This window comes from Hemitrygon akajei, chromosome 8 (assembly GCF_048418815.1).
Source record: "Hemitrygon akajei chromosome 8, sHemAka1.3, whole genome shotgun sequence".
NCBI classification, from domain to species: Eukaryota; Metazoa; Chordata; class Chondrichthyes; order Myliobatiformes; family Dasyatidae; genus Hemitrygon; species Hemitrygon akajei.
The window spans coordinates 102,840,412-102,862,562 of NC_133131.1; the positions used below are offsets into that span (position 1 = coordinate 102,840,412).

General features: G+C 39.2%; 2 protein-coding genes across 4 annotated transcripts in view; one reads left to right on the forward strand and one right to left on the reverse strand.

Annotated features, from left to right (window-relative positions):
- Nucleotides 1-13,510, reverse strand: part of mocos (molybdenum cofactor sulfurase) — a 135,750-nt gene extending 122,240 nt beyond the window's left edge. Inside the window, exons 1-3 of one of the 3 annotated variants that reach the window (XM_073054297.1) lie at nucleotides 13,314-13,508; nucleotides 9,921-10,010; nucleotides 3,188-3,254 (exon numbers count right to left, since the gene is read on the reverse strand). In XM_073054297.1, the coding sequence (XP_072910398.1) occupies nucleotides 3,188-3,254; nucleotides 9,921-10,010; nucleotides 13,314-13,434 (278 nt within the window). In that variant the 5' untranslated portion in view covers nucleotides 13,435-13,508. Of the gene's footprint in view, nucleotides 1-3,187; nucleotides 3,255-9,920; nucleotides 10,011-13,313 lie in introns of all 3 variants that reach the window. The other 2 variants (XM_073054296.1, XM_073054299.1) reach the window with 2 other exon arrangements.
- LOC140732123 (poly(rC)-binding protein 3) overlaps nucleotides 12,820-22,151 on the forward strand; it is a 199,773-nt gene continuing 190,441 nt past the window's right edge. The window contains exon 1 of the mRNA XM_073054301.1: nucleotides 12,820-12,941. The gene's annotated coding sequence lies outside the window, so the exon portion shown is untranslated. The remainder of the gene's footprint in view (nucleotides 12,942-22,151) is intronic.

Sequence of the window (22,151 nt, forward strand, 5' to 3'; positions counted from 1 at the left end):
CATTTTGGGTCGAGACCCTTTGCCATGAACTCAGCAGGTCGGGCAGCTTCCGTTGAAAGAAGCAGTTAACATTTTGGGTCGAGACCCTTCGCCATGAACTCAGCAGGTCGGGCAGCTTCCGTTGAAAGAAGCAGTTAATGTTTTGGGTCTGAACCCTTCGTCAGTCATGACAAAGGGTCTCGACCCAAAACGTTGACTGCTTCTTTCAATGGATGCTGCCCCACCTGCTCAGTTCATCCAGCGTTTTTGTACGTTTTGATATATTCTAACCTTGATTTGAGACAACTGTCCTATATTCATGCAAGTACAGTGATTGCTAATGCATCAGCAATCTATATTTCTATTGCAAACAATCTGACTGGTACAAGTTCTAATAAAGATATGCTTTTCAAAAATCATACACGCTTTATTCAAGTGAAAAATTATAGACATAAATGAATTTTGTGCCAGAAGCTATTTTAAAAATTTATATTCTTTACAACTTATTCTAAAGGATTTTATAAAAATTACATTAATTAGAAAATAACTTTTAGAATGTGTCGCCATAAATCACAAGTCAACAAAACATGTTGGTGGGGCCACGCTTTGTTGTAGTTATACAAGAGAAGACATTGGTGAGGCTACACTTAGAGTATTGTGTACAATCTCAATTTTCCCAGAAGAAAAAAACTGTTATTAAACTGGAAAGAGTGCAATAAAGATTTAAAAGAATTTTGCCAGGACTCAAAGCCTGGGACATAGGAAGAGGTTGGGCAATGTTGAAATCACTTTAGGATGGGGAAAAAAATATTTGAATCTTGCGTTTTAGACAAAATTTCCAGGTCATATAAACTATAAACTTTAAACTATCAAGGTAGTAGTTAAATGCAAACACCACCACAAACATGACAACCGATAACAAGGAAATATTAGTTATTTTTGCAATCAAGCAAGATTAATTAAAGGTAATGAATTAGAAATTGTAATTCTGGTTTTTATAAATTCATGCTCTGTTAATCTAACTCAAATATTTAGCCTTGGGTATGCAAAAAAATTCTTGCACAATATTTGTAGGTGTTTGTGTAATTTTTAAAAAACTCAAGAATCACAAATATGCAAGAAGACAAGTCTGAAGAGACCTCACAAATATGGAAATCCTCAATAGACGTGGGGCTTCAGAAAATGTAGAATTTTCACTCCTTAATAAATTTAGTCAGCTTTCCAGATACAAACTTAATTTAGGTAAGAGCGAACTTTTTCCAATAAATAGAGAAGCACAATCACTAGAATTTCATAACCTCCCTTTTGTAGTAAATAATCAATTTATTTACCTTGGCATTACAGTAACAAGAAATTTTAAGTGTCTTTTGGAGGAAATTTTACTACCGGTAATCTTTTAAATCATACAAAACAGAGATTAGCACAGTGGTCACCCTTGTCCATGTCTTTGATAGGTCGAATTAATGTTAAAATGTTTATTCTTCCTAAATTTTTACACTTATTTCAATCTTTATCTCTAAAGCTTTTTTTTTGATTTGTTAGATTCTATTATTTTGTCCTACCTATGGAAGGGCAAATGTCCCAGACTAAATAAAGCTCATCTTCAAAAACCTAAAAGGGTAGGTGGTATGGCCTTGCCCAATTTTCGTTTATATAACTGGGCAGCCAACATACGTTGTCTTATCTTTTGACCTTACTTTTATAATCAGTCTGACTGCCCAATATGGGTGACAATGGAGTTGAACTAGAATCTCTCCATCTCCGCACTTCTTTGCCATTTCCCTAAATCAATTGTTAATCCGGTTATCAGACACACTCTGAGAATATGGGCTCAGTTCAGAAAACATAATGGGCTTAACGGTTTTTCTCTCTTTAGTCCTATTCTACATAATCATCTTTTTCAGCCTTCTATGCAGGATTTAACATTTCTAGATTGGCACAGAAAGAGCATTGGGTGTTTTGAAGATCTTTTCATAGATAAGCACTTTGCAACTTTTGAACAATTGTCTGTAAAGTTTGGCCGACCTAACACTCATTTCTTTAGATATCTCCAAATTAAACATTTTATCAACCCTTTAATATCAAACTTTCCTGAGTTACCTGCTAAAAATGTTGTGGATTTGCTTCTTCGTATGAATCCACTGGGTAAAGGTTTAATTTCCATTATTCGAGATATGCTAGCAATGTTGAGGTGAGTCCCCTTTGACAAAATTAAAACTGCCTGGGAGCACGATTTAAATTTTCCTTTGTCCGACGAGGTTTGGGATTCAATTCTCCAGTCAGTTAATTCAACTTCTCTATGTGCTCACCACTACTTTTTACAGTTCAAGGTGGTACACAGAGCTCATATGTCTAAAACTAAATTGTCACGGTTCTATCCTGATATTAGCCCCTGTTGTGATAAGTGCAAAGGGGGTGAGGCTTCTCTTATTCATATGTATTAGGCTTGTCCTAGCTTGGAGAAATGGTTTTTTAAACTTTATCTCACATACTTAATTGCTATTTGGAACCTAACCCTCTGATTGCTCTTTTCGGCACTTCGGGAGAAGCTGACATGCATTTAACTCCAACTACATTGTCTTTTGCCTCTCTTTTGGCCAGACGTGCAGTCCTTCTTAGGAGGCGAGATGCTGACCCACCCACTCAATGCTCAATGGCTTAGAGATACTATGTCCTGCTTAGACCTTGCAAAGATGCATTATTCACTTCTTAATTCAGATATAAAGTTCCAAAAGGTGTGGGGACCTTTTCTTGAATATTTTCATAATTCCCCATTTAGATTAAGGGTGCATCCCTCCCTTTTTTTTCTTTTGCATTTATTTCCAGCTTCTTACAGTTTTTTTGGGTTTTTTGACGTGTAAACATAGGTAGTTTAGGTAGTCTTATAAATACAGCTCTGTGGTGATATAGTTCTGATTAACTTTTTTTATATTGTAAGGTTGGCTTAGAGTTGGGTAGTGGGTGGTAACTAACTTTATACAATTCTACTATGGGTGCTTTGCTTAATTGTTATGAATTGTACTTTGATATGTTTGTTTTGCACTGTATAAACCATTTTTTTTGTTTTGTTGCACTGTAAAAACTCATTAAAATCAATTTAAAAAATGAAGAATAAATACACAGGAGAGACACAAACAACCTCAATAACTTTATACAATGTAATCTGCAGAAACAGACAAATAGGTTAAAAAAAATTGTTTTAACATACCTATAACGAACTTGGTCGATAGTATGACTTGTCAGTTTGCTGGCAGTATTCCCACTATGAGGGTTACCTAAGAACACAAGAAGTAACAAAATTAATTGATAATAAATGTTAATTATAAATTTTCAAAAGCTCAGATACTGGTTAAATGGGATTCTGGTTGTTTGGGATAACTCTTAAAGAACAAAAACTAATTGACAAATTAGCCAGGATTCCCTTTATATATTTAGAACACTACACTGCTTAATTGGGACAGGAGACTGTTATCAAACAGTTCCTAACTAGTGCCAGTCACTTACACTTGTATGGCTGTTAGTCATGCTTAGAAAGAGCAATTTTTAAATAACAGTTTTATGTGTTTGTATCAAAAAACAGTGATTTTTGTCACTGATCGTTGCAAAAAAAAAGCAGTAAGACAAGTCAGAACTACTTTGCTCACTGCAACTTCAACCCATTCAGACATGGAGATGCCAAAAACAGGTGGGAATTAAAAATAAAACTATTTTATTACTTCAACAAGTTAGGAACTGTGATGAATTTGAAGGTGTTATCATCTTCTATGTTACAATGAAAATGAAGCTTTGGAGGACACAATTGTCAAAAGCATTGCATGAAGGCAGTCCATATCTGCATTAGGTGTCTGTACTGATTTTGTCAATTAAAAGAGAAGAAATTTGTAGAATGCCTACAAGGTGACTTTCCAGAGTAATTCATGATCAAGCCCTTTAGGAAAAAGGCAATTCTGAATTGAATGTAGCTAGATTTGATTAGGAAGCTTAAGATAAAGGAACACTTAAGGAGGCAGTGAACATAATAAGATAGAATTCACCCTGTAGTTTGAGGGGGGAAAAACTACAATCAGATGTATCAATATCACAGTGAGTAAAGGGCATTACAGAGGGTTGAGAGAGAAGCTGGCCAAAGTTGATTGGAATGAGGCACTAGCAGGGATGACAGACGAACAACAACGGCTGAAGTTTCTTGGGGTAATTTTGAAGATGCAGGATCAGTTCATCCCAAAGAAGCAACATTGTAAAGAGTGGATGAGGCAACCATAACAAACACAGCATAAAAGCTAAGGAGAGTCTTATAATAAGCAAAGAGAGGGCTTATAATAAGCAAAAATTAGAGGGAAGCTAGAGAATTAGGGACATAGAACAGTACACCAGAGGAACAAGCCCTTTGGCCCACAACATTGTGCCGAACCAGCTAAAAAGGTAAATCAAAAAAATTCCAAAATCTAATCTATCCTACCAATATAGTGTCCATACCCTCCATCTTTCTCATATTCCTTTCCAAATGTCTCTTAAAAGCCTCAGCTGTATTTGTCTCTACCACCATACACATACCAGGCATTCGCCACTCTGAGGAAGCTTTTAAAAACCAACAGGGCAACTAAAAAAAGCAATAAAATGAGAAAAGATTAAATATAAAGTAAAGCCAGCTAATAATATAAAAACAAACTTTTTTCAGATAATATATCTTGAAAACTTCTGCCTCTCCATCCCTGATGTACCTTCTGAACATCATGTGCTGTCGACTGCAACTTTTTCTTCCTTCAATTTTTCCCATCATTGCAAGATGTTTGAGCCTCTCTTTCCTCATTGATCATGTCAGCTCACTTCTCATTCTGGCTTTTTGCAACACTTCCTCACTTGTTACTCTGTCCCTCTATGATATTTTCATCATTCTTCTCAAGAACCACATCCCTATAGCTCCAAGTCTTCCCTCATTTTGCTTTGATATTGTTCAACATTTGCTTCCATACGTTTAGTGTGGAATGAACGTAGCGCTGCAACACTCCAAGTTTCGTACCCACAGAATCTATGTTATTCTTTCGTATCTTGCTCAAACGCACATTTGCAACCCCAATCCTTCTCATTTCAACATCAGTTCCACCATCAGATTCAGATTCAGTTTATTGCCATTTAGAAACCACAAATGCAATGCAGTTAAAAAATGAGACAATGTTCCCCCAGAATGATATCACAAAAGCATATGATGAAACAGACTACACTAGAAAATCCACATAACATTTGGCAATCCCCAATCCAGAGTCCGGAGAGGCTGCTGCGTATTAATATCGCGCTACCGTCTAGCACGTTCCCTGGAAAGGAGCTCCAAATCCACCAGACAAACAAGACCAAAAACTAAAGCTACAAGACCTGCACAAAACCACATAATTACAACATATAGTTACAACAGTGCAAACAATAGCATAATTGATAAAAAAACAGACTATGGGCACAGTAAAAATAGTCCAAGATGTTAAAGGACTGTAAGTTCAAAAGAAATCACCACAGTTTCCACAAGTCCCCAGGGTCCCGACAGACTCGCCATCCCACACCGGCGGCAGAAGGGAGTACCTCCGCTATGGACTTCCAAGGTGCCGCCTGACTCAGCCTCGCAGACACAGCACACAATGGAAGCTCCGTCGAAACCAGCCTCGCAGACACAGCACACACCAAAAGCAACCTGAGTCCGTTATCGTTATCCCTTAGTAATTGAACTTCCATGTTCAATTGTTTTGTTGCCGAGTTTCAGTTCATATTTCTGTATTTCTTTCTTCTTTGTGACAATCATACATTCGGTCTTCTTACAGTTGATGGTCAATCCTCTTTCCCCAAAACGTCAACCTCAATAATGGACTCTAACATGTTGCCAACCACTGAAGTCAGGATAAATGGCCTATCATTTCCTGTTTTTTACCTCACTCCATTGTTAATTAAATCAAATAACAAGGGAGGAAGGCCAAAAAACAAGACATTCACCAGTGTAAATGTAACATTGCTCCTCTGGGGTAAAGCACAGTATATAAAGACACACACATCACATATAGTTATGACACAGAACATACATTCAATGTCCACTTTCTTAGCTACGCCTGTACACCTGCTCTTTCATGCAAATATCTAATTGGCCAATCATGGCAAATGGCCAAAGAAGTGGCAGATAGGGAAGTGCACGTTCATGCACTTTAGTAGAAGGAATAAAGGAGCAGAGTATTTTCTAAATGGGGAGCACATTCAGAAATCAGAGCTGCAAAGGAACTTGGATGTCCTAGTGCAAGAGTCCCAAGGTTAACTTGCAGGTTGAGTCAGTATTAAGGAAGGCAAATGCAATGTTAACATTCATTTCGAAAAGACTAGAGTGTAGTGTATTGAATATTTCAGTAATGTTTGAGTAATATTGCAAGTATATTATTTGATTAAACATTCCTTGGCCGTTTACATAATTCATTATGGGTTACATGGAAGTAGTATGTGAATGGTACAAGTCATTAAGCCACCACATCATATGTGAGCACCTCACTAAATAAACTAAGGAGACAGGTATCACGGCTCCTGTGTTTTTCAGGGGTTCATAAACCATGCGTATGGGGTGATAAAAAGAAACAAACCAAAAGTAGAAATGGCTGGCTACATCAGAAAGATAGACATGTTCAACTGCTCAACAAATAACTGGATGATATATACTGAACAAATTCAGCAGTTTTGTAAGCAAACAAAATAGCAGATGAAAAACGAGTGAGAGAGCACTGTCAGTTCAGTGATGGGTCTGATTTGGGGTGTAAAACATTTCAACCAGTACCTGTGTGGGAGAGAGTGAGAGTTACTGATCATCACCCACTGGTGTCCATTTTCAATCCACAGCAAGGCATTCCAGTGACAGCAGCAGCACAAATGTAGAGAAGGGCTTTGATTTTTTTTAAAAAGAGAACACAATTACAAGATCAATTTTGATAGGATAACTAATCATGGAAATGCTGACTGGATTGTCACATTTACTCTTGGAAAAGGAAATCCCTGAAAAACTTACAGAAGAGTTCAGTCCTCTTGAGGTAATCTCCCTAATGCAATTCAAAAATCTCCCTATTACAGCAGAGATGATCCAAAAGGAAACCAGAAAAGACCTCACACTATTTTCAGTCTATATGGCAATCCAAAATGGCTGGAGTGTGTAGCAGAAATTCTAGCTCCAAGTGGGTACTTGGAAAGATTAAGGACAGATTGCATCTGACATCATCTGGAGACGACACATTGATCAGTTGAGTGAAGCAGAGCCAATTGTTAAAGAATAAGTGCGGCCAGAGCTGTCAGAACTATTTCCTGCAGTCTCAGAGTCAACTCCTACAACCACCATGGAGAGAACCACAGAACCCAAGGTTGTTGCACAGACACAAATTTCACCTTCCAAGCAGAATGACCCCCTTCCCCCATCAGGAAAGACATTATCCCACGAAGTAAGAAGTCCTCCACAGCAATATATCTTTAAGCCTGAATGGATCAATTTAAAATTTACTATGCTGTGGATGCCTATACAGTAGTTACATGATATAATATACTGTGTATATACATTACATACACATACTATATAATAATGATCAGAAAGCAATATGTTGAGATGCAGTCTTTATTGAATTCAAGTTTACAGCTGAACAGGGAGAAATGTATATAATATTTCAGTAATATTTGAATAATGTTCCAAATATATTACATGATTAAGCATTCTTTGTTTACATAATTCATTATGGATTATATGTAAGAAGCATGTGAATGGCATATGTCATTATATCACATCATACATGAATGGCTCACAAAAAAACTAAGTAGATAAGCATCCTAGCTCCTGTGTTTTTTCTATCAATTAGTTTCTGGAGTTACAAAACATAACATTGAATATAAAAGCAAGGATGCAATGCCGAGGCTTCATAAGGCATGGATCAAACCACACTTGGAGTATTGTAAGCAGCTTTGGGCCCATTTTCTAAGATAAGATATGCTGGCATTGGAGAGACTCCAGAGGAGGTTCAAATGAATGAGTTAACATATGAGGAGTGTTTGATAGTCCTGGGCCTGTACACAATGGGGTTTTGAAGAATGAGGGGAGAACCTCATTGAAACCTACTGAATATTGAAAGGCCTAGATCAAGTGGATGTGGAGTGGATGTTTCCTATAGTTGGAGAATCTAGGAGCAGAGGGCAGTCTCAGAATACGAGGATGTCCCTTTAGAATAGAGATGAGGAGGAATTTCTTAAGCCAGAGGGTGGTGAATCTGTGGAGTTCTTTGCCACAGACAGCTGTGGAGGCCAAGTCATTAGGTATATTTACAGTGGAGGTTAATAGGTTCTTGATTACTAAGGGCATCAAAGATTATGGGGAGACTGCAGGAGAATGGGGTTGAGAGAGAAAATAAGCTGGTCATAATCAAATGGTGAGGCAGACTCAATGGGCTGAATGGCCTTATTCTGATTCTATGCCTCATGGTCTTATGCACTGGTACAGTCATACCTAGAGTATTGAAAGATGCCTTGGGGTCATACCTTAGGGATAAGTATTTCGGCCTTGGAGGAAGCACTGTTCGGATATACCGAAATGATATTGTAACGCCCAGTTAACATTTTTACTGCTATGCTGTAGATGTTTCATTTTCACAGTTCTGTAAGAGTAGTATGTTCTGCTTTTAGCAAAAGGGGCTATGTCATTCAACTTTGGAATGTTGTGTCAGCAATCAGAATGGTGGAATTGGGAGAAGGTTCAAGAGAACACTGGGCAGGGAGGTTTCAGTGACGGATACTGGCATGGGTCGTGGTCTTTTTGGCGAGAGCTGGGAGAAGATGGGTGGGAAGATGGCTGAGGATGCTGTCCCTGTTGCACAAGGTGCTTTGTGCAGATCAATGGCTTCAAGGAGGAACGACCAATACCCACGTGGGGAGCCCGCTTGTTCAAGATGGGTTTCAAGTGACATTTGGAAAGTGGTGTGTGCTTTCACGCAGGCCATGGGTTCAGCACGCGAGTTAGACCTCAAGATGAGCTCCAATTTATGTGATCATTTGGATTGGGTTAACTGTAATGGGCCCTTTTTATTTTATTTTCTTTTTCCTACTAACTGTTCGATAAAGCTGAAATTTTAAATTATACTTTCTTTATAATTGTATGCGGTGTACAATCGATTATTTCTTGCTGTCAGGTAATTGCAAATGGGTAGCATTTACACAGAATTCGCTTAGATTGGGGTGCAGCCAGTCGAAACCTCCCAACTCTCCCAATCTGGTGGGACTCACTCATATCGACACTGGACGCACGGAGTTTGAGAAAGGTGGTATTTTCTCCATTGAGTCCTTTGGTTTGTTGGCAAGGGGCTAACCTGCCATGTTTCTAGAGATGCCTGGTAAAAAGAGGTTTCAAAATCTAGATTTCATGAGCTACATTTGGAGAAATTAGAAAACAACAGTTTTCTCAGGAATCCATAAAGTTAAGCAATTTGCTACTTTAAGATTTTAGGAAGAAATGATAGTTTTTCCTCTAAGCACCCATGTATCTTGGGCTGAGAATACATGACTAGAGACAGTTTAAAACTTAGACCCATGGTAAAGTAAAGATATAATTGCCATTTCCGTGTGAGATATACGAGAGTCTCTTCCATAAATGACATATTAAAGGTCAATTCTTAAATTTTAATGCTGGAGTTTTTGTTAACCAGATTTTATGAGATTGAGAAAATGGCAGATCAATAGCTTATGACTCAAAAACCATCAATATATTTAGAGAACGAAGAAAAGGTCAGGAGCTCCTTTCCTGTTTGGTCTTTCTCCAAAAGCAATTAATTGAAATGTAAATTGTTATTTGAAAGTATTACCAATTAAAAATCTTTCAGTATGAATGCTAGAAATATCAATTATTTTCCAATCAAAAGGATCACTTGAAACTTGAAGATCAACAATGAAAATCCTACCATAGATATTTTCTGCAAGGTCTTGGTAAAAGTGATAAATCTGACTGTGTAGATACAAAGTTGTACCTCCATGGTCCAGGTAAGTAACACCTACAAAAAAACAGAATTCAGATTAAGGAATCCAAAATAAAACAGAGAACATCAACTTTAATTTACATAGTAATTTTAAAGTAGGAAAATACACAACTTATCATCCAAAGTAGTTTCTTACTTGCTTCAGAATACATTAGGGCATATGACCAAAGTGCACAGCCCAAGAGATACTGTACGTTTTTATCAAAAAGGAGGAAAGGAGGATCAAGAGATAATTCTAAAATTTAGGAATTGGCAATGGAACGTAATGCTATCAATGGTAGGTCAATCAACTTCATGGGGCAACGACAAGTCTGAAATTAAAGCAACAGAATAACAAAGCTGGAGGAAATTACCACCATGGGGGACAGCAAAATCTCAGCAAAAATAAAAAAAATGTGTTAAAATCAAGGCATTACTTCACCAGGAGCTCATGCAGGCCAGCATGTACTAGGCTGATGGGTAAATAGGACACTGCAAAGCAGCAAAGTTTTGTGCAAGCTCTGGTTGACATAAAGAAGAGCAAATTAGCTACCAAGAACACATGTGGCATAGTAGCATAGTAGTTAGCACGCTTTACAGTACCAGTGACCCAGATTCAATTCTCGCCACTGCCTGTAAGGAGTTTGTACATTCTCCCCGTGACTGCACAGGTTTCCTGCGGGTGCTGCAATTTCCTCCCACAATCCAAAGACGTGCTGGTTGGTAGGTTAATTGATCATTGTAATTGTCTCGTAATTCGGCTAGGATTAAACTGGGGATTGCTAGGGGGCTTGACTCAAAGGACCTACTCTGCACTATATCTCAATAAATACATAGATGCATAAATAGAACTCAATGAAACAGACAAATCTCGTAGGTAACAAAACCATGCAAGCAGAGGCAAAGAGGTTCCAGAGGAGGAAATTCAGGTAGTCTCGGAGACACCACACAGTCTGAAATCTAGCTCAGGGTTAAATAGCATAAATGCAGCAAACAATCTGATTCAGTTCCAGAACTGCTGCCAGGCAAATGCTGAGATTTGTTGCTCCAGGAATACAGCTTGTGATGAAGACGAAAGAGAAAAACTTTGTTTTTTTCAATAATTTGTTAAAACAAGTCTATTTTGTATGTGACATTGGATTGCCAGTTTAGATATCTGGAGGCTGCAGAAGGCTTAGGAGAGCTGATTGTGAAGTGGGCCTGAGTATCACAAATACACAAATGAAACTGATCCATTTTCAAATTGCTTTGCCCATTGACCAGAAATAAAAGGGGACAAATATAGATCTTTGGCAGGTACCACAGATAATATACAGCATGTAAGCCCCTATAGCAAATTTGCTGGTGTTGAGGTTTTAAGTGGTGGCTTTCTGAGGCAAGGTGATGATGGTAAATATAAAAGAGCAGGAGACAGTATTAGAGGAAACAGACCATTAACAATGCCAGCTCACAGATGGCTAGAAAATGAAAATGGGTAATCTGGTTACAGAGAGGTCAAGGGAGCTAGAACTCTTGCAGAGTTAAAAACTGAAGCACAGAAAAAGGCCCTGATATTTCTGGATGGCCATAGTTATTGAGGAAGTGCATATGAAGGTCTGTTTCTTTTGTCTCTAAAAAACTGGTTGAAGGTTGAGCAGAGAGATCTAAGAAAGCAGTCATGTTGGGAGAAATAGATTACAAGTTGAGTGAGGAGACAGAACCATGGGGAAGATGATGGGTAGCACAGGAGGAGATTTGGAGAAGGCTGTATGGAATATTAAAAAGCATATGGCAGGGTAGTTGCCATTGGCAGAGAAGATCAGGTCTGTTACACAGTGAAAAATACTGGCGATGACAGAGGCAGGGAGGTGACCCTTAATTGGGAGAGAACCACAACATCAGCAATCTGTCATAATTTAGCAGCTATCTTCTTGGTAAAAGCAGGCCAGATTAGGAAACATAAATCAATAACCTAAAATATAGAATGGAGATGATGTTAAATGTTTTTACCGAGAGTTTTCCAGATCCTGAGTAGACAACATAAAAAGTAGTTAAATCGGATCCATAAATAATTTTAAAACAGAGCTAGGAAGGTAATTGAGTTACGGTCCTAGCTGAAAATGTGACAGAGCATAACCAAGTATTCAAACAGCTAGTATGTGTACTTTGATAATAAATTTACTTTGAACTTTGAATTATGAGAGGTATACGTTTAAGATGAGGAAAGGAAAGTTTGAAGAAGGTTTTACCAGGCAAGTTTATTTTTTAACAAAAAATGTGGCAAGCACCTGGAATCCACTGCCACATATGACAAGAGGCATTTAGACAGGCATATGCAGATATCATAAGAGACATTGAGACCATGTTCAGGCAAATGGGACAAGAATGAATAGCTATCATGGTCAGTACAAATACCTTGCACCAAAGGGCATGTTCCTGTGCTGTACTGTTCTATATTTCATAAGAGTGCAGAGACTCAGCCACTGAATTATCTAAACAGAAGCTTCATTGAAAATAGGTTACAAGAGAAGAGGGTCATGCAGGAAAGTGGAACAGGTCAAGGATTAGTTTTGATCTTCATGAATGCTCAAAAATAATAAATGGCTGTTTCCAATTCTTAAGCTTTTACATCCAGTGTTCTGCTAGGATACTCTAAAATTATGCAGAGATTTGCTAATGCCAAAAGCTTCAATTATATTAGAAGTCAGAAACAAAATAAGTCACAAATGAATCCAACGAAACTCATGAACGCTATTTTAGAGGCTGCAAGAGCCTGATTTTTTTTCCGCAGTGACTTCCGGTTAAACCAGTAAATCACACAAGGAAAATAATATCCAATATATTGAAAGGGTACATTTCAGATGACTGTCAAAATAGGCATGTGATACAATCTTCATGCGCACTCAGCCGAAGTCGGAGCTGTCACCGAATAACAAAACTTTTACCCGCGAAGCACTTGCACAAACGGTCGCGAACAAAAGTCAAAAGGTAATTTTTTTAGTTAGCATACTGTCGCAAATGTATGTGATTAAATAATTTGAACTTCCCCAAAAGTAAGTTTTAAAGTATCCCAATTTTGGTATCCCTAACCGAAACTAATTATTATCACTGCTGTCCTACACTAAAACCTGCTGTCCTTTTTTAAATTATTAAAACATCCTTGATTTAGACATCAAGCAAAAGAAGACCAGAAATACAGCGGTAACAGTTTCCATTTCTGGTCTGAGCCACGGCAAGGACCCTTTCTGGTCTGAGCCACGGCAAGGACCCTTTCTGATAATCCGACTTTGCCCTCAGTGATCTCCGACTCCAGCCCGCCCTCCCGCCGGAATCCAGCGGCCTGCAACCCAGCCTGGTTACCTGCCAGTCTGCCCAACTCCTGCGCCCTCACCACTCCGATTTGGCCCCCGTAGCCATACTGCTGGAAGGTTTCCTCGAACCATTCCTGGCTAGGTAGCGGTAGCGGTCCGCCTCCGTCCATGTTCTCTCCTGAGGAAACGACCCACCCACTGCGAAGGTGGCAGTGGCGGCTCCTCCCTCGGTGGAAGTGAAGGGGAGGGCCTCAGCCGGCGGAGGGTTAGGATAACACGGTTCGGGGCAGAGGGAACGACAGCTGGTAGAGCACACAGAGCTTGACAGAGTCCGGAAACTTGCTAAAATCGCTGAGGTTACGGAGACGCCGAGAATTCCCCCCCCCCCCCCAATAAAACAGGAGAAGATATCCTCTGCTCATCACCGACCACCCCACCAATTAGGAAATTGTCAAGGTTTGTTTAAGGTATAAGTAATGGGAAGTTTTCAGAGTATTAAGGTATAGTTTGAAGTCTGACGTAAAAAAATATAAATGAAGGTTTCTTATTGCTGTATTTGCACTTATGGGTATAAAATTTGCTGTCAATTAACAAAAGATTTATGATAAATGATCCCTATGAGATTTAGTATTATTAGTAAACCCAAATAAGACATTTTCAAAACGAAAAGTAAAATCCACGTTAATATATTGATCTATAAATTGACAAACATCAGCCCAAAATGTCTTAACATATTCACAATCCCAAAACAGATGAAATAGATCCTCTGGATATAACCCATAACCAGAAAGCTGTAAAGACTGTACAAATCTGTCAACGTTTCGGGTTATCTCTGTAAATGTTTCTGTTTTGTGACTCCTTTTAGATATAGTTCCTTCTGTCCAACAGTATTTAGAGTGGACTTTCTTGTTTATTTGTATATTTAAAGTTGATAGTTATATATATTTGTTGCTGCTTACGTGTGATTCCCTGGCTTTGTGAGCATATGTTTAGTGTTTGTTTTTGTTTGTGTTCAATAAAAAAATTTTTAAAGTATAAGTAATTAGTCATAAGTGCATAGTTAGAAAATGCACCTTGCGTGTGACAGCTAAAGGGAAAACAGGAGTAACAAAAATGAGTAAAACACTTGAATAGAAAGGTCAATTATGCTATGATGTCAGAATAATTACTGTTGGCAGAATCTCAGATGATGACAGGGAGGCATGCAGGAGCAAGATAGTAGTGTCCCAACAGCAACCTTGCACTCAAGGTCAGTGATGCACCATCAATAACTCATGCTGAGACTTAGGAAGCGAGATATCGGCTTTTATTGACTGGAAGAATAAACAACACTACATCCTGGGGAAAATGAGGGAGAGCAGCAGCCCACAGTCGCCTTTATACAGGGGTCTGTGGGAGGAGCCACAGGAACAGTCAGCAGGGTCTGTGGGAGGAGCCACAGGAGCAGTCAGACAGGTATATCTAGTTCACCACAGTCAGTAAGACCAAAGAATTGATTGGGGACTTCAGGAAGGGGAAGTTGAGGGAATACAACAGTCCTCCTCAAGGGATCAGTAGTGGAAAGGGTGAACAGTTTCATTTTCCTGGCTGATGACATATCAGACGATCTATCTTAGGCCCAACATATTGATGCAATTACAGAGAAGGCACGGCAGTGGCTATGTTGCATTAGGAGTTGGAGGAGACTTGGTATATCACCAAAAACTCACACCAATTTCTACAGGTGTACTGTGGAGAGCTTTCCAACTGGCTGTATCACCATCTGGTATGGAGGAGCCACTGAACTGGATCGGCGAAAGCTGCAGTAAGTTGTAAACTCAGCCAGCTCCATCACGAGGACGGATTCATTATTTCTCCCCAGCATCGAGGACACCTTCAAAAGATGATGCGTCAAAAAGGCGGCATGCATCATTAAGGATCCCAAGCAACAGATGCCCTCTCCTCATTGCGACCACCAAGGAGGAGGGGTACAGGAGCCTAAAGACACATCTCAATGTTTCGGAAACATCTTCCCATCCACCGTCAGATTTCTGAATGAACAATGAACTCGTGTATACTGCCTCATGATTTTTTTCTTCTTTTTGCTCTCTCTTTGCACTACTTATTTAAATTTATATTTTTTATTTTAATTTTAGTTTTTTGATTATTATGTATTGTAATTGCTGTCGCAAAACACCAAATTTCACGACATGTACTAGTGATATTAAACCTGACTCTCAGCAGTTGTGTTTTAAATGTGCAATCACCTTGTTTACAGGAACATATCAAATAAAATGCAGGTGCATATTCAACTCAACATAAATTGATACCTATCAATGAAATGTCACACATGTTACGAACCCTGTAACTGGGTCACTTACCAGCAAAGATAGAGAGGTCCGTTGAAGTCTGATGGTACTATTTTTAACAGTATTTATTGGTAAAAATACACAAAAATAATATCAATGCAAACATACAGATACTATACGTCATCAATACTAAATCTAAACGTGCGGGTATAATAATAATAATAAGAAGAAATAGCTCTATCGTTGTCTAGGGGATAATGTATTGTCCGATGGAAATATAAAAGTCACTCAGTTCATTCAGTTCATACAGGCTTCAGCTTTTTGGTTGGAGAGAGACAGATTTTAGAAACTTGCCAGCTTTTCCTTTTTATGATGTCGATCCTTCGAAATTTCGTTGGTGTGGGTCTCTTCTTTAGCTAAACCGTTTTTCCGTGGTAAGGCCCCAATCCCAAGCAAAGGGAAAGGACGCATGTGAGCCTCCCACCGGCTGTCACTATTAAACGCTGTCACGGGATTTCTAGAGTCTCTCCTGGTGCGTCTAAAGGGGTTGTTCCCCAGACCCTCTTTTACCCTTACTCACGGGGTCTCAGATGTCAATCAGGTTGGGATGATGCAATCCCTCAACCAGCCCACTCTGGTCACCCCCTGAGGGCTTCAATGAATAGTACAGTACTCAATACACAATTCTGTCTCCAAGAGACAATGGCCGTTATCCGTGGCTTTGTCTTGCTGAGGGGCCAGGACACATTCCAAAAACCTTGAGGATTCTCTCTCATTTCCTGGGTCACAGACCCGAATTAATAGCGATCTTGCGATTCTCAAAAAGGAGGGGGCTACTTTGTACCCTTCGGCCCCTCAGAGTTGTGGCACATTCGTAACAAACAAAGCAAGAAAAAATAAGGTGTATAGGAAAGCTCATTTTAAAATCCAAAAAATACTATTAATAATTTAAAAAATCACTAGAACAAACTGTACAAGGCCTTTTCATTCTTGCATTCATAGACAAGGCGTTAAGTAGTGTTCAATTACATTTTTTTAAACTAATAGCACAGTTTCATTCATGTGGTTCCCTGGGGCGGTATACTACTCCAATAATTGAGGGTCTTCTTCACTCACCCTGATCCTTCCTGTCTCGTAGCGAGAGAACACTATATTGTGGTCCTTCTCCACCAAGATTTTGTAGTGGCTGCACCAAGTTTCAGTGTGGCCCTGAGCATGTACAATGACAGCCTGGAATGTGCCAGTCAGCAGCATTCTTTCACAGACATCTCGATGTACTGGCAGACCAACAAGTTTCAGGCAGTCGAAAGGACGTCTTTCACCAAGTTGTTGATCTTCCAGTAGCTCTTGAAGATGGTCTCTCTTTGTGTCCCTGGGAATTGCTTGTAGATCAGAGAGTTATTTGTCACGCAGCTGCTCTAAATGAACCATAACTCAGGCCCTCACATCTTTCTTCACAGCTCACAGTCCGTAAGGAGGTGAGTGATCCCTACTGTAGACCTCTTAGAGGCAGTGTGTAGTGGGAGTGATGTTCCATTCACGCAGGAGGAATCTGATTGGGAAGGCCCTCTCACCACAAATCAAGTAAGATCTTGGTACCCGTTGGTGAGATCTGGCAATGAGGACTATAGGAAACTTATAGAAAATGTTAAAGCTGAAGTTGTTTTATTCAGGCAGGATGAAAATGATGATTTGGAGTTTCACTTCACAGGATTGGAGACTTGTAGCAAAAGCAGGAGAGCTTTGGGCTTGTTTGTGATTCCTTTTGTGCAAATGAAAACTTGTACCTATCGGGAAGGTGCTGCATTGGAATATGAAGGGAACTACGAAGGGAATCAGATGCTACCTCCCACATCTGCTTTAATTAAAAAGTTCACCAGGGCCCTACACAACTTAACTGCCCCTGCCTCAGGTACTAGAATATTCTGCAAACTAGGCACTCCAGATCAACCCGTAATTGCCTAAACAGCTTCTCATGTTCTAACAAATAACTGTGGCACACTCTACTCACATGTTCCACCATTTCTGGGACCTTACAACAATCACACATCCCATTCCCAAGCGTACCAAGAGGTACCAGAGGGGAATGCAAACCTGTAGTCCAAACCTCAAGCTCACCAACCACACATCTTCCCTCCCATTCCTTCCCAAAAGATGCCCCCCTTGGACTAATGGAAATAAATTGTACTACCACCTCCCTGTCCAACTCCTATCTCACAATTTCTGCCATTTCCCAATCCCAGTCATCCTAGTACAAGATTTGGCTTCAGACTTTCCCATATATTTACCTCAGACTTAGTAAGTGCCTGTTTTGCTATAAAAACTGCCCTTTCAATTCTTGATGCACCCAAATGTGCAGGTACCCAACAAAACTGTACTACTATTCCCATGCTCTCCAAAACACATAGAACATAATACACTTCTGTCAACAAATCACGTCTCCTTGAATGCAGTACCAAGGTAGAGTCTGAGCAGATCATAACTCTGTTTGGCTTAACTTGTTCAGCCCATTCCAGACTACTGATGATAATTCTGCTGTATAGGCGGACAACCCATCTGTCAGCCTTTTCCCCACCCCACCTCAGCATTAAACCAGGGGATAAATACCCCTGAGCCCGCCCAATTACTAACTGGGTCTTTAAAGTCATCTGTCAAGATAGGCCAAAGGAAAATATACTGCTGCTGTAAGTGACCAGACACTCTCTCACTACCCACAAAACTCTGTCTATCCTCCCATAATGTCCAATCTATTTCCACAACTGGAAATCCCACGGTGGAGCTCCTGGTCAGGCCACAGTTGAATTAATCCACAAATCCCCAAGACCATATTCCCACATATATTCTCTAATTATCCAACCAAAGCATTTGCCAACTCTTCTATTATATTCCCAACAATCTATTAAAACAGAATAATTAAATGGGATGCCCTCCATCCTACTAAGGAAGTCCAGGATTCAAGTCTCAATTTTTCTTTCTGCAGTTCAAGAGGCATCTCATCTAGTTCAACTCCCAAAGTATCTCAAAGTGTGGTCTGGAATGCTCCAGCACAGATTCTAAGTGCGCTGTCCTACAGAAAATCCAACCTATATAAAACTGAACGAGCTGCTTCCCCATTAATCATATGTGAATTAATCATAATTCATATAAGAGCATATTAAAGTGCAATAAATTGTCAATAAAACACCCCATATATTTTGACTGAGAAACAGAAAATTTAAAACCCCAGTTCAGTGTGATTCTTCCATTGCTGATAATGCTGTTTGCACAGACCTTATCACATGTGCAGTATGCAGTACGATCCTTTTTTCACAGAGCCCTATCATCAGCATATAAAGCCAAACTGAACCCAGGCTCAACTCCGTTAAAAATATCATTAATCATCAATTTAAACAATATTGGACTGATAACACTACCCTGGGGTCGGGGGTCCCATCATCTATTGCAAACTCTGATGACACTCTTCACCCACCCTCACTCTAAATGACCAGCCAAACAAAAATTCCAATACCCAGTTACAAAACCTACCACCTGTACCAAGTTTACTGAGTTTAATCAAAAGCACCTCTCTCCATAGCATATCATAAGCTTTTTCAATGTCCAAAAACACTGTAACTACAGATTGTTTCACTGTAAAAGCTTTCCGAATAACATTTCACAGTAGTACAAGGGTATCATATGTAGACCTCCCTTTATGAAACCCACATTGGTAGTAACCAAGTAAGAGTCTCTTCTCCAAAACAAACATCAGCCTAATTACTATCATTTTCTCCATAAGAACATAAGAAATAGGAGCAGGCCTAAACCATCTGGTCCGTCGAGCCTGCTCCATCATTCAACAAGATCACAGCTGATCTGGCCATGGATTCATCTCCACCTACCTGCCTTTACCCACAACCCTTAAATTCCCCAACTATGCAAAAATCTATCCAACCTTCTCTTAAATATACTTTCTGAGGCAGCCTCCACTGCTTCATTGAGCAGAGAAGTTCACAGATTCACCACTCTCTGGGAAAAGCAGTTCCTCCTCATCTCCATCCTAAATCTACTCCCCTGAATCTTGAGGCTATGTTCTCTAGTTCTAGTCTCACCTACCAGTGGAAACAACTTTCTTGCCTTTATCTTATCCATCCTTTTCATAATTTTATATGTTTCTACACAATCTCCTCTCATTCTTCTGAATTCCAGTGAGTACAGTCGCAGGTGACTCAATCTTTCATCATAGTCTAACCCCCTCATCTCTGGAACAACCTGGGGAACCTCCTTTGCACTACCTCCAAAGCCAGTATACACTTCTTCAAGTAAGGAGACCAGAAGTGTATGCAGTACTCCAGGTGCAGCCTCACCAGTAACCTGCTCTTAAATTCAATCCCTCTAGCAATGAAGGCCAACATTCCATTTGCCTTAATAGCCTGCTGCACCTGCAAACCAACCTTTTGCAATTCATGCACAAGCACTCCCAAGTCCCACTGCACAGCAGCATACTGCAATTCTTTTACCATTTAAATAATAATCTGCTGTTTCATTTTTCCCTTCCAAAGTGGATGACCTCGCATTTACCAACATTGTACTCCATCTGCCAGACCCTCGCCCATTCACTTAACCTATCTATATCTCTCTGCAGACTCTCAGTATCTTTTGCACAATTTGCTTTCTACTCAATTTAGTATCATCAACAAACTTCGATACAGTACTCTTGGTTCCCTCTTCCAGATCGTTAATGAATATCGTGAACAGTTTGGGCCCAGCACTGACCCCTGCGGCACACCACTCACCACTGATTGCCAACCAGAGTAACACCCATGTATCCCAACTCTCTGCTTTCTATTAGTTAACCAATCCTCTATCCATGCTAATACATCACCCCCCAACTCTATTCATCCTTATTTTATGGATAAGTCTTTTATGTGGCACCTTATCGAATGCCTTCTGGAAATCCAAGAGAATAACATCCATCTGCTCCCCTGTATTCACTGTGCTTGTTATATCCTTAAGAACTCCAATAAGTATGTCAAACAGGACCTGCCTTTGCTGAATCCATGCTGCGTCTGCCTGATGGATCCATTTCTTTACAGATGCCTCGCTATTTCTTCTTTAATGGTAGCTTCAAGCATTTTCCTAAGTACAGATGTTAAATTAACTGGCCTATAGTTACCTGCCTTTTGCCTATATCCTTTTTTGAACAGTGGCATGACATCCACCACCACCAAAGCCTCTACTATAACTACTGCCATTTATTTCAGTAGCCTGTGATGCAGTCCATCAGGACCAGGGGATTTACCTATCTTCAAGCCCACAAATTTACTCGACACTACATTTTAGTGATAGCCATATCGAGGTCCTCACCTCCCATTGCATCCATAACGTCTTTGGCATGTTAAATGTGTCCTCCACCCTGAAGACTGACATAAAATAGTCATTCAAAGCCTCGGCTATTTCCTCATTACTCAATATCAATTCCCCTTTCTCCTCCTCCAAGGTACTTTCACTTTAGCCACCTTTTTCCGCTTTATTTAATTATAAAAACTTTTACTATGCATTTTTATATTTTGTGTTAGTTTATTTTCATTATCTAGCTTCCCTTTCTGTATTGCTCGCTTAGTGCTCCCAATCTTCCAGTTTCCCACTACTTATGGCAACTTTGTATGCACAAGCTTTTAGTTTGATGCCTTCTTTTATTTCCATAGTTATCCAAAGCTGGCACTCCCCACCCTTAGTCCTTTTCTTTCCAAATCTTTTTATTAATTTTAAGAAAAACATAAGTGAAATATGAGTACAAAACATTTGAGAGTACACAATTAATAGTTTAAATAAACAATCAGATATGTAATAATCAATATATAAGGCCTCCCAAACTCATAGTATTAATGTAAAGGAATTAAGAAAAAGAGAAAAAAGAAAAAAAAACCCAAAAAAAACTAAAAGAGAACTTAAAAAAAACTAATAAAAAAAAACTAACCAACATGGGCAATTGCATAATGTTAAATACATACAGTAGTGCCGATAACTCCGAACCTCCATCCACACAATTAAGGATAGTAACCATAAGGTTCAGGATCATAGCATTTAATTCATATGAAAATGTTGAATAAATGGTCTCCAAGTTTCCTCAAATTTAACTGAAGAATCAAAAACCACACTTCTAATTTTTTCTAAACTCAAACAGGAAATAGTTTGAGAAAACCACTGAAATACAGTTGGAGGGTTAATTTCTTTCCAATTCAGTAAAATAGATCTTCTAGCCATTAGTGTAACAAATGCAATCATTCGTTGGGATGAAGCGGATAAACGCTTATTATCTATCATTGGTAAACCGAATATTGCGGTAAAAGGATGTGGTTGGAAATTAATATTTAAAACTCTTGAAATAATATTAAAAATATCTTTCCAATAGTTTTGTAAACAAGGACAAGACCAAAACATATGAGTCAATGAAGCAACGTCAGAATGACATCTATCACAGGTTGAATTAACATAAGAATAAAATCGAGCAAGTTTATCTTTAGACATGTGAGCTCTATGTACAACCTTAAATTGTATTAGAGCATGTTTAGCACAAATAGAGGATGAGTTTACCAATGATAAGAATTTTTCCCATTGCT